Consider the following 27859-nt stretch of genomic DNA (forward strand, 5'->3'; position numbering starts at 1 on the left):
TTTATTTTTCCTTCCTTTAATCTTAAGCAAAAGAGACACAGGGGTTCAAAAATAAAAATTTCTTTTTTCCCTCTCCCAAACCTTTACCCCAGCTCCGCCACTGCAACTACCCTCTTCCTGCCCAGCAGGGACTCGAGGAGGGAGGGTGCAGGCATCTCCAGCTGGGAAGGGGGAAGGGGGGTGGGGGGGGAGGGGGGGCGGGTGTGTGTGTGCTGAGCTCGGTGCTGGTCTCTTTCCAAATATAAATACACGTGTCAGAACTCCTGGAAAATCCTCCCTCCACCCACCACGCAAGCGCTCTCCTTGCTCTGCCAGCTTTGGAGAGGGGTGGGGGGCGGTGCCAGGCACCGGCTGGCTGTAGGTTTACTGCACCCGCTGGGTGTGTACCCCGCGAGCCCCCTGCTGCTCGTTGTAGAAGAGATGACACTCGGGGTCCCCCCGGATGGTTGGGGCCCCCTGGATCAGCTTCCCGGTGTTGGGGTTCACACACCAGCACTCCCCACGCTGCCCGTTCAGAGACATCTTGCACTGAGGAGAGAGAAGAGGACATGGAGGACACCCCGATAAAACGGAGGTCTCACCAAAATGCAGGCTCCGTTCGTGAGGTCTGGGTGTGCCTGCAATTCTGCACGGCTAATAGGCTCCAACGTGACTCACGCTGGTGCTGCTGGCCCAGGGACCGTGCTCTGGTCATCAGCAAGGCTGCTGGGGATGCCTCGTGATGGAAAGACTCAGCCCCCATCCACGGGGAGGTCCCATCCAGCCGGGGACCCAGTGTACTGGAGTTCACTCGTAGTGTGAGGCGGAAAACGCACATAAAAGTCAGCGTTAGCTCGGGTCCTACTATGTGCTGGGCATGGCGTAAGCAGTCATATACGCTGCTCATTTACAGTTCATATCTAACATACACTCATTTAATCCTCTCAACCACCTTGTGAAGTAGGTACCATTACTTTACCACTTTAAGGACGATCAGAAGGAAGCCCAGATGGGTTCAGTAACTTGCCCGATGTCACAGAGCTAGTAAGAGCCACAGCTGAGATGCCAACCCAGGCATTCCCCTCCCAGGATCCCTGATCTTACCCATAAGCCAATTCCTCTTCCAAATCCCCGTTTACCCATAAGGTTCAGAAGAAAAGAAGATCACTATTTCTTCTTCTGAGCTCCAAACGAAGTAGCTGGCTTACATTTAGAGGGCAGGTTTATGAACAAATAGCTTTTAACGTTAGACTGCTATTTCAAAGGGCAAGATGCCTGGGCTGTGAAGGAGATGGGGAAGTGAGACACCCCCCACCCCGGGGGATCAGCAGAGCCCCGTACCCTATCTCCTGGCTCTGCACACCCACCCTTTGAAAGTCAGGTCTGACTTCCCAGTAGGACCACCAGGGGAGCCTTTGAAAAATCTGGTGCCCAGAAAGCACCCCAGACTCACAAAATCTGGATCTCTGGGGGTGAGGCCCGGGCATCTGTATTCTTTAAAGCTCCCTAGAGAAGCCCAGTGTGCAGCTGGGCTCAGAACCTCTGCTGGAAAACAGAATGGCCGGTGGAGTCCACACCATCTCAATCCTTCTCTCTGCCTTACATGAAACGCACACAGACTTTTTCTCCCTATACAAGGGATGAGCTGGGGGAAGTGAGCCGTGCACTAGGTGAAAGGACAACTGACCATGTTAAACAGCCACTAACAATCATCACTACAAACTCTATGTGGTTAAGTAAACAAAATTAATAATGATAAGGGGAAATATGCATACACACATAGATCATTAGAAGGCATATGAACACAATGGAAAGGGGAGGAAAAAGGGCTCCTGGGTGTTTTACTTACACTTTCTACATTTCCTCTAATGTACTGATAACACTGTTCTGTTACAGTTTCTAGAAATATTTCAAGTGGCGATTCTCCACCCCTGATTCTCCTCCATCCCCTGAGATTCTTGAAAACCAGAGAGTCTACTTGGTCAATGGTTTAAATCAGTGATTCTGGAAATGCCGTCCATGGACCATCAGCATCCTCTGAGAGCTGGTTAGAAATGCAAACTCTCAGACCCCGCTCGACCTTCTGAATGACAGTCTCCGGGGACGAGGCCCCAGAATCACCTGCAGGTGATTCTAATGCTCAATAAAAGTCAAGAAGCACGGGTATGAGGCGCTATTTCTCCTCCAAGAGGCTCCCTCCTATCCTGGACACCAAGCGCTGCTGGCAGGTAAGCTGGGTACATGGAGTCGGGCTCTGACAAGCCTGAAGCCAAGAAGAGAAGCCCCGCCCCCGCCTTCCTTGGCCTGGCACCTGGCATCCCCACCCGCCTCCTCACAGAAGACTAGGTCTCCCGCTCAGAGGCTTACAGATGGTGGGGCAAGAACAAGGCACACCCAGGGTCCGGGGCCAAGGAGATCCTCGCTCACCTGTTTGAGGTTGTACAGGCCATGCTTGTCACAGTTGGGGATGTGCAAGGAGTAGAGGTGCTCCAGGGGCCCCCGCTCGTCGGGAAGGCGCATGGTGGAGATCCGCTCCAGGACCTGGTCCAGTTCCTGCTGGCAGGGGGTCTGTGGGCACAGGCACGCGGAGAGGATGCTTAGAGTGGGAACAGGCCCGTGCTTCTTCTGAAGGGATTTTCCCAAGGCCACACAGCTAGCTGGTGGAACCGGGAACTTCTGACACCCAGCCCAGCAATCTTACTACCATATGATTATGCTCTACCGCACCCCTAAAGAAAGTCACCTGCATATGAGTATTCCCTCTTCTCCTCCATCTGTGTCAACGGCTTTCAGGGGTCAAAATGCAAATACTGAATTCAAGTGGCTGCCTCTAGAGTAGCTCTACACCCACCCAGTGGCCCAACCTCCATTCCCTTCCATAAACCCAACCAGGGCCAAGACAGCAAAGCCGAGCTGGAAAGAAGAAGAGGGGCAGCTGAGTGAGGGCAGCGTATTGCAACAAGAGTGGGCAAGCTCAAGTGGATCCATCTATATCTCTAGCATCCATTGTTTTGCCTGTGTCCCGAAGCCAAGCAGAAACATCGAGATTTTAGAAGGAAGGAACTTCAAGAACCCATATGCAGAGCCCATTTCACAGCCAAAGATACTGAGGCCCCCCCCAAAGAGAAACTGATCAGCCTGAAGGTCACTGAATATGTCAGTGGCAGAATCAGAAAGGAAAGTGCTTTGCCCGCAGGCACACAGGACATGGATCTCATGGGGGCCCACATCCCCGCTTGCTGGGACACTCCCTTTGCACGTCCTCCCACCCCTCCAACCAGACCCGACCCGCTCTGACCCTGGCAGGTGGCGGCCGCAGCTTCTTGGGCTCCTCCAGGCCGAGGTGATGTTTGCCACCCTTGCCCATCTGCCGGTGCTGCTCCGTGACCTTCTCCCGGAACACGGCCAGCTCCTTCATGCCCGACTTGAGGGGCTTCCGGCCAGCACCACCTCCACCTCCCAACAAGTTCATGTTCCCGTCCACGTGGTTCTCGACCAGGCCTCCCTCAGAGTGGTCCTCGCCATTGTCTGCAGAGAGAGGGAGGGAGGAAGAGCTGCAGGTCCAGTTTCCAGAGAGGTGGGCCCTCCAGGGACTATCTGGACCCCCTGATAATGACAAGGAAGGCGATGACTAACATCTAAGCAATGGTGCTAAGTGATTTATGTGGATGATCAATTTCAGTTTCACAGCAACGATGAACACAATTAGCAACGTCCCCCAACTTCCACAGACGGAGAAGCTGAGGCTCACGGAGGTCAATTTCTTGACGAAGATCACAATCCAGGATTTGAACGCAGGCTCTCTGACTCCAGAAAAATGCCCGGGTCACCTACTCTGCTCTGCCTCCACCCCAGGAGGTCAAGGGGGAGGATGGGGGTGGGGGAGCAGAGGGGCACAAACGAAGGATGACCATGTGGGCAAGGCTCTCACCAGGGAACGGGTAATGTCCATCACTCTTCCTTGAAAGACCTCTCAGATTCACCCACCACTAACTCCCCCTGTTTAAAGTCTTCATGATGTCTGGTCGGAAAAGGCATGGATTGGATGAGCTTTTAAAACTCATGCCACAGAGATCACTGGGCTGTGCTGTGTCTGGCGGGGAAGTGAGGTGGAGAGCCACGTTGCCACCAGAAGAACACAGCGTCCAGCACCCCTCCGCCATCACTCTTCCTCTGCCCGTCTGCTTCCTCCTCTTGTTGCCCTGACGCTCCACTCCTACGGCTGCTACAGCACTATCCCGGGACCCTGATCTGTCTCCTGTCTGTCCATGCATGCTGCCCCACCCCCCATCGAGAGCCCCCAGAACAGGCACAATGACCACGCTGTAGTTTCATCTTATCACAGGGCGCATAGCCTCATCCAGATGTCTGTCCAAGGACCATCCACTAAGTCTTTCGACTTTCTTAAACCTCCAGCCAGCCGGCAATAGGGAACGGCTCCTACGGTGCACACAGCTCAGGTGGAAGGGCCCTGAGAGCAGCCCTCCCCTCCCACGGTCTCACGCAGGCTTAGGCACGTCCAGCCAGGGAACAGAGTGAATGGTGTGGAAGGGTCCTAACCAGGGTGACAATTTCTGGCAAGCTCTAGGTGGGCCGGGGCGCAAACAGCCCCTCGCAGACGCAGCAGGGCCAACAGGGTCTCAGAGCACGCTGCCTGGAGCAGCCTCCTGCAGGGCTCAGGGAGCACGCAGGGGGAGTTTCCAAACAAATCTTGCACATTTTCTCTTCCCCTCTAACGCACCTCCGAAAACTTACAGCCTGGATAACATACCCGAATAATGGCTTTTCCAATATTTCTACACAAGGGTTTCAGGCGAGGCGCCTAGTACTTGGCAGTCCTTCCAGAATTCAGGCACAGTGCGGTGGGCTCAGGGGGTCGCTGTCCTGGGCATGCTGTATGGTGGAAAGAGCTGGCCCTTACCTGTAAAAGGGGGCCCATGATACCCACTCTGGATCGTGAGCTTCGGTGTTCGCCCCCTCACCAGCTAAGGTGTGGGACCCTCTTCCGTGCCTCGGGGAGCCAGCGCCTGCGGGACCAGGCACCAACAGGGTCCCTGGAAACGGAGGAGTTCAACAGAGGTTTACTCCCATCCCTTCCCTTCGCACTAGGCCTGACGCCTGGTCGGTTCTCACTAGCTGCAGCATCCGTTAGAACCAGGCACGTTATCTCCAGACTGGCAAGCGCTGGATAGGAGGGCGGACTCGAGTTGAATTCCAGCTCCGCCACTTTTTATATCAGCTGTATTTCTCCTGCATATAGATCCACACTGTGCCTCTGTTTTCTTAACCATAAACTACTGGATAATAATAGTTCCTACTTTACAGAACTGCTGAGAGTATGTTACAGGTAAAGCCGTTAAGATACAGAGTGGAACACAGAAACTCTATGTCCTGTTGGTGGTGATTACTTTGACGACGATGATGATGATGTCGATGATGACAGCTGCCTCAGTGACCTGCTACCCCTGCCGTGTGGAACCCAATCAAGAAGCAGGAAGCAGAGGAAGATAAGCTTCTGAGCCTCAGAACAGCAGTCACCACATTCATGCATTGTAAAGCCGTGATGCTTTCCTCAGAAGTCAAGGAAAGTCAGTGCATGAAGAACCTTGACGGTTCGCAGTAGCACTGGTCAGATAAGCCTGGTTTCTGCAGGTCTGGTTTCCAAGGCCACCGCAGAATAAAATCAACAAAATTAAAAGGAGAAAAAGGAAGGCATGTGGTCAGTGGCGAGAAGTATCAAATGGCAGGGAGGAAAGAGGACAGTAAAAAAACTGAACGTAAGAACCCTGGGGACATTTAGTGCACAGCAAACAACTCCACAGCCATTGATGACCCCTGAAAACGTCTACGTTGTGTGGCCTGAAACAAGACTAGTGTTGACAATACGACCTTGGGGCATCCAAAAAGGAAAGGGGTAAACATGACAAGTGTTCAGTATTAAGAAAGATGTCTATCCAAAATTGTTAAACTTTAGAAAAATAAAAATTGAAATATTTAAATGAGTAAGCCCTTTGAAACCCGGAAAATTTTTCTCTAGAATGGCTACTTCTCCAGGTGCTCCGGGTAGCCCAGATTTTATCATAAATAAACCAAGCGCAGATTAGATCCTGTTCCAGAAGCCCCAGCACCACCTGCCGGGGAAGGCTGGTTTAAAGCATCTGCCACCAAGTTGGGTGGGAGTCCTGATCCACGTTCTACATTCACCCGCCCCAAACTTTCCTCACCCACCCTGCCCTCCCCTTTCTGTCCTTGAAGCTGAAACAGCAGAAGCCCAGAGGCCCCAAGAGAAGCAGTCCTGGTTCCCTGGCTCAGCTACCGGCCTGGTTCCCCTGAATGGGGACTGGCTGCAGCTTTCCCCTGGGACCGGTCAGGCAGCTGAGGCCAGCCACGAAGAAGATCCCACCTTCCTTGTTCAGATACCAGAGGCAGAGGGCAGAAGGCTGAAGGAGAGGCTTGCGAGAGTCTGAGATAGGCCTGGCAAATAAATAGGATGGGCTGATTCAGGTAACCCTCTATCTGCTTAACATTGACCTTGAAGCATAAGGCAGATGTTGGCACAAATAGAGGGGTGGTGGGGGGGACTCATCTCCATCCTCACCATCAGTTCTGCCATTTCCATCTCTACAGTCTTCTCTGCTTCTCTGCACCTGGACCTGGTGACACAGTTTCAGGCTCCCTGTCCTCTTCCCTGCAGGCGCTGGCCCGGGGAACACAGGAGGAAGAGAGCAAGACGCCTAGAAAAGTCCTGCTTCCCCGGCTGCATGGGGAACCATGCAGGATCAAAGGGGAAAAAAAAATGGGGACCTCTGGGTTGCCCTCGCCCAGCCCCTCGTACCTGAGTTCACCCTGGGCACAACAAACCCATCCTCATCGTGCCCTGCCCAGCCTGCTTCCTGCCCACAGTGACAGAGAGAATCTGTGGAGACCTCAACGCCACTTCTGCACTCGACGCCCTGAGTTCTGCTCACAAAGTAATTAGACAAGGGCTCTGGGAATTTCCCACCATTTCTGGAACCATCCGCTCTGCTGTCACGAAGCCTGTGACTCTCAGAAGCTCACCGGGTTCCTCTCTTTTGGGGGCAGGTTTGCCCGCCTGCCCCGAGGCTTAAATTAAGACAGCCCGTCTCCACTGTGGCTGCAATTACACGTTCTCAGGTTGAAAGAGAGCAGGATGGCCCACATTTAGTCCTCTTCAGGAACGTCTTGGAAGGCTCCACTCACCAGAACCCAATGCCTGGAACATTCTCGGGATCAGGGTCTCCCAACCCCAGCACTACTGTCTTTGGGACCAGAAGATTCTTTGTTAGGAGCTGTCCTATGTAAGACGCCCAGCACCATCCTGGGCCTCTACCCACCAGATGCCAGCGGCACCCTCCCCGAATTGCAACGACCAAACACGTCTTTGAACATTGCCAAATGGTCCCCAGTTGAAAACCACTGTTCGGAGTTAGAATTGATCCAGAGGCCTGAAGTTCCCGGCCCAGTGCTGAGGACTCCCAGCCTCACATAAAGCAGATCTGAGCTCCACTGTATCCCCTCCCTCGGCTAAGACCCCTCCACCACTGTTCCATCACAAGGAACACTTCTGGCCTATGAGTCTTCCTTCTTGGTGGTGGTGGTGAGGACCCCAGAGGACTCTTAGCCTGCTGACTCCTCTTCCCTAACTCTCCCGGCACTCGTACCACTGACAGGGGCCGAAGAAGCATCCTTTGGCTGAGCCCTAGATGTCAGCCCACAGTTAACGCTCAGAACCAGGCCCTCTGCAAGCTCTGGAAACACTGGATGGAAGAGAAGGGCACACAGATTAATGCACGTTCAGGGCTGCAGGCTCCAGGCAGGGCTGGTCTGTTCATCAGGCACAGCGGGCACAGTGCCCAGGGCCCTAGGAAATGTTTTCATTTCTTTTAAAATCAGAAGAAAAAAATAAACTTTTAGGTCAAAGCAAACGTCTTCATATAACACTGATATGTTTGCAGTTATAAAATACGATTTTATAATTTTTTTGTGTTTGCCCACAAAGGCAAACATGTCTGGGGCCCCCAAAAGTCATAATGCAGCCCCACTCCAGGTCCCAGAAGACGGGGCTCAAGTGGGCAGTCCTATCCCAGAAGGACAGAGGTGGCTTCCTGTCCTGAGATGTCCCTGACCGCTCTGAGCGGAAGGTCAGTTTCTCCACCCTCACGGAGGCCATCTGGGTTCAAGGGTATGTTTCATTCCATTCCTTTATTGATCTCATCATTGCCAACGAAAGTGCCAATAAGATGAGGAAATCCATGAGCCTGGTCTGCTGACGCAGGTGCTGACACCCCACATCTTGAAGTGGAAGCCCAGGACAGGGAAATGCAATTGTTGACTGGGTGGAGATCAGAAAAGACTGTAGGCTGAGAAGAGCCTTGATTCCTTGACTGATCCTATTCCCAGCCAAAGAGGTTCAGGGATTCAGCCTCCAAAGTCTGATTGCCTGGCTGAATCCTAGCTTTACCACTGAGCTGTGCAGCCCTGGACAAGTTACTTAAGCTCTCTGTGCCTTCACTGCTCATCTGTAAAACACGCACAAACAGGAGCCACCTCCAATGGGTGGCAGGGAGGATTCCGAGAGCTGCTGCACGCATACACAGTGCCGGCACAAGGGGCTAGCCCTCAGCTGCTTCCTTTGCGTTCCACACTCAGGGAAGCACCCATACGGCACCGCACCCTCACACTCTGTTGGACAAGGACATTATCACACGTTACCAAGTTCGGCCCATACGTTCTCTTATAGGTGACAGAGCAGTCCGCAGGAAAACATTCCACATGGAGAACTCCAGCTAGAGATGGAATTTGCCCTCAGAACAAAAATACCAAGTTGCATTTTTTTCCTCTGCCTAGGAGAGTTCGGTTCAGAATAATATTTATTAAGCAACCACTTATGTATGCAGCTCCATGGGCTACAGTGCAAAGGTCACTCTAAGAGATGGTTCTTAGCAACCCAAATCACATAAATGGAAAAGCCTGCGGGCTTAGAGATGACTGACAGGGATCTCCAAGATTCCTGAAGAGATGTCCCTGTAAGGATTAGTAAGCAGTAGCTGTTCTCTGCCTAGTGGCCCAGGAAATGGGTCAACGCTGAAGAAGGGAGTTTCCCAATTATGTACAGAAGGTCAAGCTTTTCCAAAGACAAGTGGGGGAGATGATAGAGGGAGAGTAGAGTCTTGTGGGAGGCTTGAAGGGCAGGGAGAAGGCCCATCCTGCCATAGGGGCACTGCCACGCCTTCCCACCTTACACACCTGGAGGAGAGCTGAATGCGAGACAGATGGACCGAGAGGACATGGACGAGGTGTCCTATTTTACAGACAGCAAACCCAAGGCCCAGAAGGACCAGCGCTTGGGTCCACGAGGAGCACGCACAACCTCTCTGCTGTCACCAGAGGTGCTCCACGACCGGCCTGGGGTCCCCGCACTGCCCTGTGACCCGGCCTTACTAAGCTAGCCAAGCAGGGCAGCTGGAGGGGGACGGTCCAGGAGCAGAAAGATGCCTACTTCTGTGCACTGACACTCTGGCTTTAAAACTTAATTTTGGCACAGTCCTTTCCCCCGCAGTGCCGTCTGGCTTGACTGTAGCACTGACAACCTTACTCAGTGGACGAAGACCCTTTGTCTCACGAAACTTCACTTTCTCCTCCTGTGATGCTCCGACCTCTGCTCCATTTAACAGTTGGCAACTCCTGATCTACGGGAGACCTTAGAGCACGCTGAGGAAAACAAGGCTTAAGAATCTAACAGCAACCCCCTACCCCTTCCTGCTTAAGGTGTGAGACATCTGTCCTCATGCAGGCCTGGTGAGAAAAGGAGACCTTTTCCCAAAACCACCACACATCTTCATAAGAGGTTAATACATCTCCTTTCTTTCATCTTTTTATTCTGAAGAAACCCTAGCCATTTTCCAACCTTCTCCTCAGTCTATCTCATGATTAGTTGGAAATCTAAGAGCTGAGGGCACCACAGAAATGATCTAACCCAACCCTAAATCCATCACTCCCTCCAGTGAACTCACCTCCTTCAACAGGTAATAGCATTCCAGGCCCTTTGAGAATGGATTCCAAGTAACAGGCCAGGGGAACGCTGGCTACTTTCCTGATTCCACCCTGGCTGGGCACAGAACTCACATGGCTCCTTCTTTGTTGATTTCTCCCAAAGTGCACTTAACCTTGACATATGTTGGGCAAAAGAATAAATACTAACTACCATCTTCCTCCTCCCTCCAGGACAACTTCTCCACTAACATCCATGGCAGTGGACAATTCATTCACAAATTCGAATGGGCAAAGAACCCCAGGAGTCAAGAGCCCTGAATTCCAATCCTGGCCTTGCCACTGACAATTCACCCGTGATTTTGGCCAAACCCTTTAACCTTTCTGAGCTCTAATGTCTTATGTCTGAAAAATGAGAATAATCACCCTACCAAAGTGAAGGCTGCTACTTAAATAGGCTACAGCATTAGTACCACTCAAACTCCCAACGTGGGCAGAATCAGGCTTTGGAAGAAATGTGCAGATGATCTAGTTCTTGAAAGAGTACATGAAAGGTGCATTTGTTTGGTAGAGGGGAAGGGTGGGTGATACCTGGTCTGCAGAACGGCCAATGCACAGGGAGAAAAATGAGTGATAAGAGAGTTCTGCATCGACATCTTTCTACATCTTTCTTCTAAAGCTTGATTCTGTTGATTGTATAAATTCCATATGTTGCTAAACATCAAAGCTCTCTGCCATCTGATGAAGTCCTCGGGCAAGGGTGGATTTGCCAAAATTACTTTAACTTTGCTTATAGAATTTAGGCGAAGGAAAGATGGGAGGAAGCCAGGGAAGAAAGAAGGGAGAGAGGGAAGGAGGAGAGAGGGAGGAAAGACAGGTAGAGCCTCATAACCGCCGTGCATGCACAGGTGAGGCAGGGTTCACAGGTAAACGCACCAACACACCGGGGAAGCAGATTTTGTTGGAGAGGCTCTGAAGCCAGTCCCTTTGTATGGGTGACTGTGCTCACCTAACTTCACCTAGCATATGGCCACTTTGTTCAACAGCACACCCCACCCAGAAGCCGGGGTGGGTGATTCAGGCCTTGCTGGGAGGTGGGGGAGTGGGGGGACGTCGTCGGGGGCAGAAGTTAGAAACGGGTGGGGTAGGAAGGGGGCCTATTTGTTCATTTTCAGCTAAGGTTAAACCTGAAGTCCTTAGTCTCTCTGGGGGAGAGACATCACGTGCCTTCCTCCACCTGTTTTTAGCCTGTCACAGGCGGGCAGGCAGCAGCGGCCTCTCACACTGGCATCCTGAGTAGTACGTCCGTGGATGTCTCACGTGGTGGCATTCCAGCCCAGCTAATGACGTTCCTGGATGGGCCATCTACGCCCTGCCGACCCCCAGCTTCACTCCAAACTCCCTTCCCATTCTCTGAGCCCCTGCTCCCTCCTAGGGAGCCAGCTAAGCAAACCTGACGTCTCTCAGATGCCACTTCGTTCTGGGAAAAATCCCTTCGGCCACAGACCGGTAGCTCCTCAGTATGGTTCTTGAACAAAAGGTCTCCTCTCTGATGATACCCACCGCCCACCCGTACATAAGGACACGGCTGTAAACAAGCAGCTTCCTCTGATGTTCTAGACCAATAGGTCCCACAGGTGATCGCATCACACAAGGGCGGGAACTGGCTTTTCTCACCTTGAGACCATCTCCCTGCACCGACAGCTACCACGAGCCCATCACCTAGCTAAGGGCTGCAGAGCTGGGTAAAGTCTGTGCAGTGGGATGGCCAGTAGGCACCCAGCCCCATCCTCATACAGGGAAGGAACCGCTACTGGAGAGAACGGCGATGGTGGACAACAGGAGGGCAGAGAGAGCCGACTACCTGCCACGCCATTCTGAGCCCTTTTTGGATTTCCTTGGGAACACAGGCTCTTGAGCTCGAAGCCTTGGCCATCCGGTTCTAGTGTGGCAAGAAGGGCAGCACTGGCCGGAAAGCCAGAGGCCCAAGGTTCTGATCCTGACGTTACCGCCAGGCCTGGGATTCTGAATGATGCCAGGCTGGGTGTTTCAGATGTACAGGCCCCGGTGTGCTCAGCTGTAAATTCAGGGAGTCAGACCAGGCAAACAGTTCCCAATTGTAGCTGTTCATCAGAAATCATCTGAAGAGCCTGCGAAAAATAAAGTCCTACACTCCAGCCCCAGAGCTTCAGAGACAGCAAGCCTTGGCGGGGGGTGGGCAGGAGGGGTCAAGGACTCTGTACTTTTAACAACCGCCTTCCAGCTCAGGGCCCCATTCCTCTGTGATTCCTGCCTCGGTTTCCTGATGAATTTCTTGGTGATGAGAGAAAAGGCTTCTATTCAAGAGATACGGCTTCACATGTACACTTTGCAAAGACGAAGCCTCGTAAGCTCTTTGCACCCACTGACATGCGGGTTCAGAAACAGACACGTGTATATGGTTGGATGCACATACAGGGGCCCTCCTCGGCCAAGCATCATGGAGGTTTCTAGAGCATCTCTCATCGCGGGCTCCCCCTCGAGTGACCAGAAAGCGCAGGGCCTCCCTGCCTCTGCGCTCTCCAAAGGACTGCTTCATAAAACACCAGGGTCATTCCTGGAATTGCCAAGACCTGGGGAGGGTCAGGGCTGAGGCAGACAGTTTGAGGAAACAAAAACATGCTCAAATTCAGCCACGGTCCTCTGGGGTTCTGTGAGCCAGGCTGTCCTTGAAGAGCCAGAGAAATTGATATCAAGATGGTCAACAGCACTATCCGCTTTCCCTCCTTTCCGTGAGCCCCCAACATCTCTTGTCTGGTTCAGCTAAAGCCATCTGAGAACCCGGCAAGGGGACCTACCTGCTGAAGGCCCACGTGAGCGGAGAGTGTGCTTTGGTGCAAACCTGGACCAAAGGCTTATGGGAAGAGTGTGCCTGGCCCAGTAATTCTACTTCTCTCTGACATGTGCACAAAAACGTTCATTACAGCATCACTGTACTTGCCAAAAGCTATTAGCAATGGGATCTACTTCTCTCTGACATGTGCACAAAAACGTTCATTACAGCATCACTGTACTTGCCAAAAGCTATTAGCAACGGGATCCGAAAGCCTTTCAATAGGTGAATGGATAAATAAAATCAGTAGGGTAATACAATGGAATAATATACAGCAGTTAAAAAGTATAGCTCTGACCTGTGTCTATCAACATGGGTAGATCTCAAAACCTAAAGTGGACGGGGGAAAAAGTTGCAGAATGAAACCTTTTATGTACATTTTCCATTATCTCAGAGAATGACTCTGAAATATTGGTCATTCATTAGCAAATCTGTTTAGCTAAGAAAGAGAAACACTAAATGATGCTAGTGGTTGTCTCTGGGGAGGAGGAACAGGGAACAGGTGGCTGGTGGGGAGGGCCATCAGCGGAAGCTTAAAAAAAAAGACTTGAAGTAAAAATGACAACGAAATATCAACCGTTCCCAGCTGTGGGTGGTAGATTGGCATTATTACATCATTCTTAGTATTTCTCCGCATTTTTAAAGTTTTCTTTTAAAAGAAACTCACTCCATCCACCTCTCACCCTCCTTGTCAAGCAGGGGTATCAGTAAATACGGGTGCCCCTTGAACCCCACTGGCTGGAGGAGGACCAAATCACAGTGACATGGCCAACCTCAGTGCCACTCTCAGAGGCCAGTGTCACAAGAGCCACCTGCCTGCCAGTCGGAGACTGACCACAGGCTCCCGGCCAGGTCTGTGCAGCATGAAGAACTGGGAAATGAGTCAGAGGAAAGACTCGAAGAGAGTGGAAGCGGGTCACAGGGTCAAGGAGGGGAAGATGCAGGAATCAACACTCAAGGGCCACTCATGCCCAATGGAAGGGAAACAGCTGTTCTGGCTTCCTAAGGAGCAGGGAGGTAGCAGCCTTAAACCGAAATGGGAGAGATCCACGTTAGAAACCACCCAAGTTTCATAGGAAGAACTAAAATGAGTAACAGATTGCAGGTGGAAAAAAATGACACACCTTCCTCTGGTATCGCTCGGGAGGAAGGAGGATGGACAATATGGCCTCCAAGTGTCCAAAGGCCACTTGATTGAGTGGATGACGGGCACCTCTGGGCCAAGCACTCTTGTAATCGGACTCAGCTTCCTTCACAGCCCTGTAGCCTGAGCGCACTGGCACAAAGCCACGGGTCCATGCTTTTCCTTCCTCCTCCAAAGGAGGGAGCTTCTTGAAGACACACACTTGTACTTAGCTTCCATAGAGTGTAAAACAAAGTACACATCATGAAAGGAGGGCAGGAAGGGAGACATTTTGTGTGCTCAATTTGCCTTTTTGGAAGAAAGAGATTGCGCTTTCGTCTTCCAAGACTGGAGATTCTTTTCCTTCTGTGACTTTATCACCAGAGAGGGGTCCCATTATTTCACATCAAGATCTTCCCAAGAGCCTTGGTCAAAAGGCTAAAAACAGCACCCGTTTACTTACATGAGATGTATCTACATCTCTACTGACTTGGTTTCTTCTTAGATAATATCCAACTTTTTCAAATGCTTTTCTTGCTCCCCTCCAGGATCAAACAGCATGTGCTGTGGGAGAGGGATAGCTTGGGAGTTTGGGACTGACATGTGCACACTGCTCTATTTAAAACAGATAACCAGGACTTCCCTGGTGACTCAGTGGTTAAGAATCCGCCTGCCTATATAGGGGATACAGGTTCAGTCCCTGGTCGGGGAAGATCCCACATGCCACGGAGCAACTAAGCCCGTGCGCCACAACTACTGAGCCTGTGCTCTAGAGCACATGAGCCACAACTACTGAGCCCACATGCCACAACTACTGAAGCCCACGTGCCTAGAGCCCATGCTCCATAACAACAGAAGCCACCGCAATAAGAAGCCAGAGCACCGCAACGAAGAGTAGCCCCTGCTCACTGCAACTAGAGAAAGCCCACTCGCAGCAACGAAGACCCAACGCAGCCAAAAATTAATTAATTAATTTTTGAAAAGGCTATCTGTATAAAAAAAAAAATAGATAACCAGATTTCCCTGGCAGTCCAGTGGTTAAGACTCCATATTTCCAATGCAGGGGCACAGGTTAGACCCCTGGTCGGGGAACTAAGCTCCCACATGCTGCATGGCACGGCCAAAAAATAAAATAAAATAAAATAGATAACCAACAAGGACCTACTGTATATGTATAGCACAGGGAATTCTGCTCAATACTCTGTAATAACCTAACTGGGAAAACAATTTGGAAAAGAATAGATACATGTGTATGCATAACTGAATCACTTTGCTGTACACCTGAAACTAATACAATATTGTTAATCGACTATACTCCAATATAAAATAAAAACTAAAAAAAAAAAAAAGCATGTGCTACAGGTGGTATGATAACTGTATCTGTCTAGAGTCAGTCTCATAGCTTGTACCTGTGCTCAATCAATGTTTAAACATTAGGAAAGCTGACTATCCAAAGAGCATTCCACTGCTCTCTGGCCTAGAGCATCCTGTTATATTACTTCTTTTTCTCATGTTTCTGGTCTCTCCCTCACCATCTAAGCCCCAGAGCAGCAGGAGTGGTTAGGAGAGAAGAAAAGCACTGAGGGAACAGAAGCATGAATTGGAGAGGAAGGCTACTTCCCTCTACCAGGACCCACATTCAAACAACTGTCCCTGCACTCAGCTCTGATGTCACCCCACACACCAGCTCCCACGGACCATAAACACTGGGTCCCACTCACCTCTCTCCTTCCACCCTCTCCTTCTGCCAATTCTTCTCCATCCCCAGACGGCTCCCAGATATCCCAGGCCTGACAAATTGAACCCAGGGGATGCAAAAAGAAACTAAAAACCTGCAAAGATGTCCAGGATTGCCGGCCACACTCTCAAAGCAGCACAAGAAGTGTCTTGAATATAAATAAGTGTCTTTAAATAGGTCACCATGCTTTCTTTTCCTTCAACTAAAAGTTCACTAATTTTGTCTGATATAAACCTGCAGCACATCAGTTGTCTTCCTTGGTTATGCCCTCTTGGTTTAGAGGCAGCAAAGGAACCAGAGATAACTAGCAGGGCCTCAAGTAAGAATCCTCCCCTCAAGGGGCATGAATGGACCTTGGTCCGCGGTCAGCCATGGTAGAACCACAATGAGTAACAACGGCACCAAAGGTCATGACTGCCCTCTGGAAAACCCTCCACCACTGACTCCATTCTGGACTTTCCAAAGCAAAGGGCAGCTGTCCAGGTAAGCCACACCCTGTGGAAGCAGCCACACTTCCTTGCAGGATTCTTAAGTGCCCCTTCTTAATAAACTTGGCCAATCAGCAAACAGCTAAAAAAACCAGCATTTGCCTTGTTCTGTTCTGTGTGTTGACATCAGAGGGAGAAGAGAGGGGAAAGGGATCAAAATCAGTACGACTCACCTGATTCTCTGAGTTTCTAACCCTGTGCTAAGTAGTCTGTGTACAGAACTTTGCTTTATCATCAAGCAATCACGAGGTTGATAATTTCTTATCACGCTTGACTAGGAAGCCATACGGTGTGAGGCCAATGGCACAAAATCATGCAGCAACAGCAGAGCCAAAACCAAATCCCAGGTGGTTTAACTCCATAGCTCTTAACCAACCAGAATGGCATTTGGTCATCGGTATCATGGTAAACTCCTGACCAAGACCTTGTAACCCCAGGGCTTCCTTTCTACTGTTCCCCATCACCTTGTCTCTTCCCATCTCCACAGGACCCTCCCTCATCTTCCCAGGGAAGGAAGCCATCAGTCATAAGCCAGCGGCCCCCACCCAACCTCAAAAGCCCTTAGGATCCAGTAAACCCATTCCTCCCCACCCCCCCTTTATCTTGCCTGACACACCTCGTGCCAGTGTCGCTATAGAAACCACCCAGCGTTATCAGGCAATTGCAAGGGCAGGGCCCAGGGGAACTGTCATTTTCATTTTATCTTGGCCTCAGGCACTTTAGAAAGCAAGTTCCCCATCCACAGGCAACTTGGCACCTCCATCCAGAAGTCAAGACAATAGACCTAAAAGAAACTTCCTGGGGAGTTGCATAAAGGAACATTTTTGAGAAGTTATGCCTTAATTACTACCTCCCAGGGAAAAGGAGCTTTTCCAAGCAGCAGTATATAATTCACTGCTTCTCTGCATGTGTGAGTCTGATGGAATGGAGCTCTGGAATGAGAATCTGGAGACCCAGACTCCGTTCTGGTCCGTCCATTCTGGTCTGTACTTGCCTTGGCATTTGAACCTGAATGCGGCCTTGATTTCTTCACCTGTCAAGTGGGGAGAATCTTGAGGCTAAAACAGCTAGAAAAAACAAAAAACCTACAGTCAGACTTCCCTGGCGGTCCAGTGGTTAAGACTCCGTGCTTCCAATGCAGGGGGTGCGGGTTAGATCCCTGCTCAGGGAACTAAGATCCCACATGCCGCTCGGTGTGGCCAAAATATTAAAAAAAAAAAAAAAAAAAAACTACAGGCATTTGGGTAGAAGTAGACAATATCTAGGAAAAAAGCAATTTTAATTATGCTTATGTATTCTGTCATTTACCCTTTAAGGCTGACCCTTTGCTCACTGCACCCCTACAATCCAACTCAGATCACTCCAGCTAGAAGGCCCCCATCTCCTCGACCCCTATCAGGAAGGAACCCATGAGCCTCCCCCCTCCTCCCCAACTTACCAAGGCCTCCCCGGGCCAGTGCCCCTCCCCTCAGGGCTTCCTCACCCGCAGAGCTCAGTTCCTTGAATGAACACAGGCTGACACACCTACACCCGTCCACTAATTAGAAACCTCCCCAGGCTCTGCTCGGGGCCAACTTAACCAGGGCCTGTGGGCCAATTCCCCAGCCCGGCAGCTGGAGGTCTGCCAGCCCCTGCTCCCTTCTCCCCAATCTTCACTCCTGCCCTGCCTCCCAAGAGCCAGGAAGAGATGTGGGGCTGGTGGCCAGAAGGGGCCCCAAGGGCTGCCAAATGCCCCCCTCCCCCCCCTACAAAAAAAAAGGGGAAAGGAAACAATTCCTCACTACAGTCGACTCTGTATTTCTTTCCGGGGGAGCCGGCTTTCTGAGCAAGGTCTCCCTCTGCGTCCTGACTGACACCCAGGAGCTGAGCCAGCCCAGATCCTCCTTGGCTTTGTTAAGGAACAGGAGTGGCCCAGGAGGGGGAGGGGAGGGTCGAGGATCAGGAGCCAAGTAGGGGGAGGGACAGAGGGAGATGGTCCATTTTCCAGTAGGAAAAAAAATCTCCTATAGCCCATCCACTCTATTCAGAGTCGGGGAGAGGGTAAGGGAGGGGGCAGTTACTCTGGAACCTGAAAGCCAACACATTTCTCTGGACCCACCACCCACTCTGTAAGGAGAGCTTTGCCTCTCCTCCCCTCTCCTCCCCACCACCACCAAGGTCCTCAGAGTTTAACAAGACCGTCCACCCCAGATGCCCAGTGGCAAACGCTGTGCTTTGTCCCTATTGTCCTGGGTTTAACCACAAGCATCTGCTGACCCCTGAAGACTCAAGCATCCAGCTTCCCTGCTTCCTGGGGCCTCGACTCCATCAGATGCTTGACAACAGACACTGTGTCATGTCATCGTGGCCAGACGGGCCATTCAGAGGGCTTTCCGGGACCACAGGTGGAATCAGACATCAGGAAGAGCCCCAGGGCCCAGAAAACACTCCCCCATGCCTGCTGAGAACCCCTCAGGCCCCACTCCACTGGGGAGTGAGGTCAACGCTGGAGACGGTGTAGTAAGAAAACATCGCTTTTTTGGATAGAACATCCAGTTTCTTTGCCAGGATCACGTTCAACTTTCTGGCACCCTAGGCCCAGACAGGATGGACCTGAAAGCCCACTTTCCTGGGGCAGGAAACGGGCACCATGGGGTCTTCACTGGCTGCACTGACAATACAACAGCTCACCCGGCACACGCCCTGTGTACCAAACGTGTTAGGACACACTGGTTCTGACCCTCTTCTGCTAAAGCCTGGGTCCTAGCAGGTGTCCTGCGGAGGCCATCCGTGGAGGAAGGCGCTGCCCACCCCTGAAATGTGGCCTCAGGGATTCCCCAGTGCTCTGAACTCCAGCAACTGGAGAGCTGGGTCCTAGAGATCGGCTGGCAGGTGAAGGCAGGACTCAGCTTCTGGGTGCTGGTGTTCTTCCTAATGTCCAATTCCACCTGTCCCGTTTCTGAGTAGCAAGGCCAGCAAGAGTACCCAGGGTCAAACTCTGGGGCCCCCTCTGCCCCCCACAGTCCCTCCACCCCCATTCGGGCACTACAGTGAAGCTGCCAGAAGAATGGTCAGCTCCAGATCCTAGCGCACGAGCCCTAAAGAGCACCACCCAACTTATCCATAAAACGTGCCAGCCTTGGACCTCGGGCCATCTGCTTATTGTCAATTGGGTTTATTCTGCATTGAAAGTACAGTTTCATTACCTTTTCCACAAACAGCTCCACTACCGTCTGTCTGTGAAAATGGGTCAGAGGTATGGATGCTTCCATTTTATAAGTGGAGAGATGGAAATCAAGTGGCTCATTACAGAAAAAAACCAAAAAACACCCAAGTGCGGAGACTTTTTATGTATTATCTATCTGTGCACACACCACATGCGCGCGCGCACACACACACACACACGCAGACGTGACCCTATGAAGTTGGCGCTATCAATTCCTCATTTACAGATAAGGAAACTGAGGCTCAGAGAGAATATATCTCTTGCCTCGGGTGGCAAGTACGTGGTAGGAAACTGGGTTTTGAACCAAAGCCACTTCACACCAGGATGAGGCCCCTTAACGCCTGGTACAACCTTCAGAGACAGGTGGCCTGCCTGACACAGCCAGTCCGGCCTTTGTTTTAAAGGCCGCCTAAGTGTCAGAGAGGAGACGTCGCTTGCCAAGATTAAGGCAGCTAAGAGAACCTACTACGTGCCAGGCATTTTGCATTATCATAGCTGACCTCACACGTACCCCATTTGAGAAATACAGTCATCCCCATCTCACGAAAAGATAAGACCCTGGCCCATCATCACTCAGGTTCTCAGAGATGGGCCTGCATTGGAACCCAGGTCAATCTTCCGGCAAAGGCCAGGCTGCTTCCACATTCATCCACTGCCCACCAGCTCTTCTCTCTAGAGGCCTGTCCTGGAACCCTTCTGCCCACTCCTGACTACTGCACGCTGGCCGCTTCCATTTCTGAATTCCCCAAGTTCTAGGACTTGGGCCTCTCCAAAGAGTCAAGGCAAATAACTGAACGGTGGCCCAAGCATCACCTGCACGTGGCAGGTGTCCAGGAACAAACCTTCTGGCTGACGGGGGTCAAAGGTTTTATCCGCCAGCAGCCCGCACTCACTTGCTTGGTCACAGAGGCAGAGGGGTACAGAGGAAAGGCGGCCAGGTTAGCCCCTCACCTCACTACTTAGCTGCTCAGGTGGCCCCTCCATTGAGCCCCAGAGTCCACACCTGAGGAATGGAGGTAAAAAGCCTCCCTCGCAGGGATGCTGTAAGACAGGAGACAAAGCAGGCAAAGAAGCAGTTCATACCAGGATGAGGACAGACGGGAGGCTGCCTGCCATCTCAGCGAAATGCTGGCCAGAGACAGCAAGGAGAAGCAGAGGGGCTCCAAACATCTGCCAACCAGATCGCCAGCGCCCTGGCGCATTCGAAGTATAACCTCGCTCCTCTGTGCCTTGGTTCTGGCAGAAGCAGCCCTAGCAGGCACCCCCGCCCACGAAGCCCAGCCCCTGCACTGCCAGTCAACCGCCCTCCTCATTTAAGGGTCAGATTTGGTTCAAGCACGCCAATCCCCAATCATCTACGTGGCCTCCATCTACTTGGATCCCTGAGGAAGGCCGGACCAATCTATTTCCCATGTCATTTTCTCAAGCCCTGACCACCTGCTTAGCAACCAGCCAGGTGTGCTAGAATTGTAGTGGGAGAAGCATGGGAGAGAGAGGAGAACGGTCCAGAGTGGGTTGTGAAGACAGGATGGAGAAAGCAGAGGAGGAAAAGGGGAGCTGGGAACACAGAGAAGAGAGAGACTAAAACTAAATGCAGTCCCTGGATATGCAGTCTCTTTAAAAAATAATGATAATGATAACCAAGCCTTTTTTTTTTTTTTTTTTTTTGGTACGGTTTTGTAGTATGTGAGGAGGACCAATAACAAAACCAAACATGGGCACAGCCTGTTCATTTTCTACTTCTCCCTCATTCCCTTTAGCAGCCCCTGCCCTGCCCACCCCTTCCCGCCCTCGGGTACTCCTGTCCTGCATTTCATTAGAACCAAGAATTTTTGGAACCTGCTCGTATCAGAACTTAGCAATTGTGTGTCCCATTTTCTACAGCAGAGAAGAGCTAATCTGAGAACCGAGGAGAAGCTAACCTGATAAATGGGCTAGAGAACAGCGATGCTCTCAAAGTCACCCTCAGTGTCTGACAGCTGGTGACTGAACACACCCCTACTCTCAGGCACCTTGCAGGCATTTCTGTAGGAATTCTTTCCCCCAAAGGAATGATGTGCCTGAAAAGTTTATTTTAAAGCTCAGTGCTAAGATAAGCTAATAGTGAGAACCATCTAAGCCTCCCTTTTCCCTTTGCCTGCCAGGAAACTCAAGGGTCCAGTTAGGCCAAGAACCACTGCATAGATAGACCCTCATGTCCACAACAGATGGGTTTTTCTTTCCCCCCTCTCCTCCACCACCTATTCTAATTCAGAGACTCCTTACCTCTGGTTTTATTTCTGTAAGGTCTTTAGACACTGTTAATAGGATTTTTTTTTTTTTCTCAAAGCTTCCTCAAATATCTCATCAAAGGAACAGATGGGGTCATTATCACTACACATAGGGAATGATATCCGTGAACACTCTGGATGGGAGTGGAAGGTGAGCAGGGAGACTGCGGGCAAAGACTCCAACACTGCCAGCCTCTGCCTAGTTGGTTCGGGACCTGTGGAGTCACACCCTCCAGACCAGCCCTGCTTTGGAGGCCACAGTGCACAGAGCCACACTCGGCTTAATCCCTGTAGTCAAGGAACTACAGGTCTCCTGTCTCCCCAGAGGGACCCAGAAGCAGCAGCCCTCCAGTCCCCCATCTCCGCTTCCAACACACTCAGGCAGAGCAGCTTAGCAGAGCTAGTTCTGGGTATTCTGTCTAGGGCAGGGGGTGGGGGAAGGTAGTGAAGCTAGCAATCAGTGACAGTAGGTCCCACTCATTCCACAAGACTATTTTACGACTTTGAACTCAGTATGCAAATTTATGCAAGACAAGATGCAAAGCAGTGCTCTGAGCCAGAAGTCCCGTTGCTTTTTCTCCCCCTTCTTTGAAGCTGCGCTGAACCACTGTAAATCAGCCCTCGCCTCTGCCCCCCTTTATGCTCCCCCAGCGACTGCAGATGCAAAGCCTCCCCAAGCCCGCCCGCCCGCCCGCCCGCCCGCCGGCCGGCCGGCCGGCCCACCAGCCCGCCGGCCCTGGGACTTTGAATGACTGCACATTTCTATAGCACCTTTATAAGTGCAGCGGGCCAGACGGCCACTTGGGCAGCTCCGCCCCTCGGCATAATCCCCGGCATTGTACACGGAAGGGAAGGAGGCAGGGGAGATGCTTGAGGGAGCCAGTCCGGCCCGGCCGAGGCCCTGAATTCTGAAAGGGCCCGGATTGGCCCAGGCCTGCTTCCTTTTCTTTCCCTAACATTTCTAGGCACTTCTGCTCATGCCACCACCAAACACACCCACACATTTCTCAGGTCCAGACTTCACGCAGATCTCAGGGTCCCCCTCCTATTTTTCTTCCAGGCCCACCCACTCTAAGCCCCACACCCCGCAATCCGCGCCTCCGTCTGACTTCTGGGTTTCTTTGAATCACCCAGTCCCAGCCCATCACCCCCATGGGATGCAGGCTCAGCACCCGCTGATGTGCCCACCCCCACCCCCTGCATCCCAGCCATCCCCAGGAAGCCAGCAACACAGCCCCTGAGTCCAGGGAACAAAGACAAAAGAGCTAACAGCAAAGCCGGAACTGCTGGGGTTTGCTGCCTCGAAATAAGAGGGTATGTTTAAAATTCTCAAAAGCAACCTGCTCAAAGAGGAATGCAGGCTGGGATGGGGGGGGGGGGGTCATTCTTCAGAGGGGGGAGAAGTGGGAGATGAAGAGGAGGCGGCAGCATTCAGTGCTAAGGTTTCATCCGGGCCACGTCCTTGTCCGCACACCCCACCCAACTCGGACCCCCGCAGTCCCCACGCAGCACCCCAATCCCCACCCTGGCTCAAGACCCTCTCCTGCACGGGAGCCTCAGAACTCGCCCCTCTCTCTCTTCCCTGCACCCCAGCAAGCCCAGGCTTCTCCCCCCAGTGCCCCCTTCCCCTCAGCCCCCTTCCCGCCTCAGACACCCTGCTCTTAGCACTTCTTTCCAGGGCACCCGCTCAGCTTCCACCCACCCCCAACCTTGGTGTCCCCTCTTCCCAGTCTGGAGCACAAGAGAAAAATGCGGAAGGCGGCTGTCTGGCCGCTGGGAGCAGGCTGAGGAGGCAGCTGGGGCTAGCTGGCGGAAAGGAGTCCCATAACCAGGCAGAAAATCCACAGTGACATTCTTCCCATGAACTCACCCCATTGTCCCCGAGCTCCCCTGACGACTCCAGGGAGGAGTGAATGGGAGAATTCCCAGCATCTGTTCCCTTCTGAAGACCCTAACCTGCCTCTGGGGGTTGGGAGGCAGGAGAGTTGGTTTTCAGGCAGAGAGTGAGAGGAATGAAGAATGAAAAAACACCCCCAAACAAGTTTTTTGAGGGACACAACCAGGCTGGGAAGGTTAGGAAGGACATGTGCTACGCACTTGGTTAGAACAGTCAGAATCCAAACGAGTGTATGAACGTGGAGGCCTTTTGAACAAAAGTTCACCCTGCTGAGGGAGATGTTTAGTTTGTCAGAGTTCAGCTCAGAAACCACAGTACCTCCCCGGTGGACCACGGGGTGCTAGGGGGCGAAGGAGGAGGAACGCAGGACTGGGGGGGATGGGCACCCCCAGTGAAAGGACCTTTGCTGAGTCTTTTCCCTTTTACTATTACTTTCTAAGAGAAGCTGGAGGAAAGGGTTAACTTCGAGGCAGGCTAGGGAGGGAAGCAAGCCGGAGGGAGAAGAAAGGGACTTGAGGGGTTCCGCTCAGAGGAAGCCCTAACTTGCTGTGCACTCAAGGTCAAAATGCGACAAAGAAAAGATTTCAACTCTGACCCCTAATTGTATTCCCAAGGAGAACAGGGAAAAAAACAATAGCAGGCTGAAGGAAGGGGGGCGGGGGGTGTCCGGGGCGGGAGGGGGCCAAGGACCGCAGAAGCTGACAAGCAAGCAAGAATTTTTCACTTTTTCTTTTCTTTCTTTCCTTCTTTTTTTTTTTTTTTTTCCTCTAAGTTTGAGAAACTTGCTTTTTAAACAACAGCAGCAGGCAGTGGACACATTTCACCACTGTCTCCAAGAGGAAAGAAAATAATTACAGCTTCCTCCAGACCACTGGGGCAGGAGGCTTTTGTAATTTAAAAAACAAAACCGACAACAAAAACAACAAACAACAACAAAACCAACACGTGAGAGATCTTTAAAGCCTGGTTGTGTCCCTCAAAAAACTTGTTCGGGGGTATGCGAGCTCCGTACAAAGAAGCTCAGGGCCCCCATTCTATGGGACAGGAAGAGCTCCCTCAATTAGGATGGGGGGCGGGGGGAGGGCAACACCTCGCTCCGGTAAGAGCAGCTGCGCCCCGGCCCAGGCATCCTCCTGCCGGACGCCCGGGGGCCCAGATGCTAAACTGAGCGGCCTGGCTGCCCCCGCCCCGGAACGCAGCCGGCGACCCGGCTTAAGTTACAGTGACTCAACGAATGGGGTCTCTTCCTCGCCTCCCAAACGTCCCTCTCTTATCGTTGCACCCAACATAAAAGCAAGAGCCTTCTTCGTCCTCTCTGTAAAATAGCAGCGTTCCTTTTTAATCTTCCCCCTAGGCAGCCCACCCTACAAAGTACCAACAAGTCCTTTCTTCTCACCTCACAATCCCAGAAGGAAGGGACCTCAAGGCGCCGCTGCCTTCTCCTAGCGCCCCCTTCTCACTAGAGGTCCCTGGTGTCATCGGTACCCGCCAGCCTCAGCCCCCGGCGGCGTCCTCCACCAGGACCTCTCCAGGAACCTTCGGTCGGCGGTCACCAGCTCAAGCGGCGCCCTAAATAAGCCTCAAGCTCCTACTCCCACCGATCTGACCGACACCCTCCTCCCCAGGAAATCCCCCCTCCAAAAAAGAAGTCAGGGTACATTCCACCGGGGAAGCCTATGGTAACAGGGATGCCTTCCCTCTCCCCATTTTTCCCCACCAAATTAGTAGCCGGGGATCTTCCGCACGCTCGAACTCCAGTTCCCCTCCCCGGGCCTGACTTTCGGGTCCCCCCTCCCAACAATCGCTCAGAGCCGGTCCAGGACTCCGCTCTTCCTCCGCTAAAACGGTCTCTGAGGTTCCGCCACACATTCCTTCCCTCCAGAAGGGCCGCCAGCCAGGCTCCCCCGCTGCCCTCCAAGTTTCTCCGAACTAGTTGTCCCAACCAGCGTTACCTGCAACCTGCTCGGGGCTGGCGCTGTACTCGGCATCCCCGTGCTTTTCGCAAGTGCCCTCGCCGTGGACCAGCGCCCGCAGGGGCAGCTCGGAGCCCGGGTGGGGATAGCAGCGCAGCCCCTGGCCGCAGCGCGGGGTGTACACGCCGCACCGCTCGCCCTCCAGCCGGGCGCACACGGAGCAGCAGCCGCAGCCCGGCTCCCGGACCAGCTCGCAGGGCACGCGGGCGTCGCCGGCCGGCCCGGCCTCGGCGGCGGGCTGCGCGGCGGGCGGGGGCTTGCAGGCGGCCAGGCTCTCAGACGTGCAGGGCGGGCAGCGGAACAGCACCTCGGCGCGCGCCCCGCGGCCGCCGCCGCCCGCGCCCAGCAGCAGCAGCAGCAGCGGCGGCAGCAACGGCAGCGCGGGGCCGCCCAGTCTCGGCAGCATGTTGGCGGCGGTGAGCGCGACGGCGGCGAGCGAGCGGGCAGGTGGCACGGCCCTGCGAGCGCGGGAGCCGCCTCCTCCGCTTCTTTCTCCTCCCCCGCCGCCGCAGCCGGGTCCTAAAGGGCCCTGCTTCTCCCCGCCCCCTGCCTTCTCCCCTCCCCCTTTTGGAGACCACCCCCTTCCCCCGACACTCCCGCGCGCGGGCCTCTGCGTGCGCGCACGCCCACTCGCCCATCTCCACTTCCTTGCATGCTGCGTGGGTCCCCTACACCCCCTGGCCTCTCTCCCTCCACACCCTTCTACCCCGGGCTCCCTGACTCCTGGAGGATGAGAATAACTTGGGGGTTTGGGTAAGATTGGCGCGGGAGTGGACAAGAGTGGGTGCTTTTGTCTCCCGTTTTCGGTTCAATTCGGAAGGACTTCGTTTGCGCGCCTCCCATGTGGCCGGCACTGGGCTCACTGCTGGAGGGAATGCAAAGGACGTCAGACATGACCTTCAAGTAGATTTCAGTCCCCTCCCAGCAATTCCCTCCATCCTCGGGTCCCACTGCTGACGTGTTGCTTGGGACAGTGACTTAGGAGTCAGGAGGCTGTTCACATCCTCTGGATCAGCCTACCCCGAGCAGCCCCTCTTAGGGACCATTTCAGTTTCTCAAGCCTGCAAGCATTTGTTAACATATAAGTACCTGAAATGCAATTTCTGGACACTAAGAAACCTCCCTTCCTCTCCGCCTACTCTGCTCCACCTCCCCCCACAAATAATCCCTTGGGGACCTGGGCCTCCACCCACAGATCTCGAGGCATTTGCTGCAGGACAGAACACCCTGCTTCAGGGGTCTTAGGTCAGATCAGCTTTCCAGGTGTGGGAGAATGTCCTGGGGTAAGATCATTTAGAGCTCTCTCCAATAAATGCAGACGGACAAGAATGGCCTCCCTTCATTGTTCAGATTGATTCTTTGATCCAAGCTGTCCCCAACTCCAGGAAATTCCAGGCTGGACCCCACTTTAATCATCACCCACCTCCTGTGAGCCTAACAAAGCTCCTTGTCAAAGAGATTCTCTTGGTGGGGGTTGGACCATTAAGCTACCTCCAGCCCAAGTATAATTTCTCAACACTCCGTGCCACCCTTCCCCCACCAGGGCCCTCCACTCCAGCTCTTTCTAACTTTAAAACTGAGAGCCATTTGATTCTACTGAACAGCAGCTTACCAAGTGGCCACCTGGCCCTGAAGGTGAGCTAGATGCCCCAGGAAGGCAAGTTCCTGATCTTAAGGAACTAACAATGTTATGGGTGAGAGTTTGGTGAAATGAACAAATAACTGGTTGTCAGAGGCTTTGAGGAGGAGAAATATTTAGATGGTAAGGTGACGGGGATTGCAGGGGTAGATCAGAATTGAAATTGAAGCTTGGAATTCTACCAGGGGAAATGCAGGCATAGCAAGGGCATCCTGAGTAGAGGGACCAGCTAAATCAAGGACCTGGAAATGGGAAAGCGAGGTTGGAGAGAGGAAGTCCACTTTGGCCAGCGGAGGCTTGGGGGCAGGGGGAGGACCGGCAGGAAATCCAGTTGACTTGTGTGGAGATTTGGCTTCATTTAATTGAGCAGGGGGGTGCAGCATGCATATTTGGGCAGAGGAGTGAAAGAGACAGAGCTGGACTTCTGGAAATCACTAGAGCTGTGTCTAGTGCAGATCAGACAGAACTAAGAAGAGACAGGCATGAGGAGGCTGCCGGTCACTGCTCCTTTGTGTGCCCTGGCATACTGTGCCAGCCCAGTAACATTTGTTTCTGTTGGTCTCACCCACTAGAGTCTGAGCATCTGCGGAGTAGAGATACCCTAGCATGATGCTGTCCAATAAAAATCTATTGCAAACCACAAACGTGAGCCACATGGGAAATT

At 52.6% G+C, this 27859-nt stretch overlaps 1 protein-coding gene and 1 long non-coding RNA gene across 3 annotated transcripts in view; both read right to left on the reverse strand.

Moving 5' to 3' along the window:
* IGFBP2 (insulin like growth factor binding protein 2) lies at positions 1-26064 on the reverse strand. Of its 2 annotated transcripts, none has more exons than XM_082397684.1 (4): positions 25536-26064; positions 3278-3507; positions 2407-2547; positions 1-528 (listed from the first exon to the last, which is right to left on the reverse strand). In XM_082397684.1, the coding sequence occupies exons 1-4, from the start codon at positions 25960-25962 to the stop codon at positions 364-366; spliced, it is 963 nt and encodes a 320-aa protein (XP_082253810.1). In that variant the 5' UTR covers positions 25963-26064; the 3' UTR covers positions 1-363. The 2 variants fall into 2 exon arrangements, with proteins under 2 accessions (XP_082253810.1, XP_082253811.1); XM_082397685.1 differs by lacking the exon at positions 25536-26064 and adding an exon at positions 24980-25183.
* The window catches only part of LOC309631374, a 473017-nt gene that overhangs the window by 358722 nt on the left and 86436 nt on the right, over positions 1-27859 (reverse strand). The window lies entirely within an intron of this gene.

Source organism: Balaenoptera borealis, assembly GCF_965194805.1.
Source record: "Balaenoptera borealis genome assembly, chromosome: 6".
Taxonomy (NCBI): domain Eukaryota; kingdom Metazoa; phylum Chordata; class Mammalia; order Artiodactyla; family Balaenopteridae; genus Balaenoptera; species Balaenoptera borealis.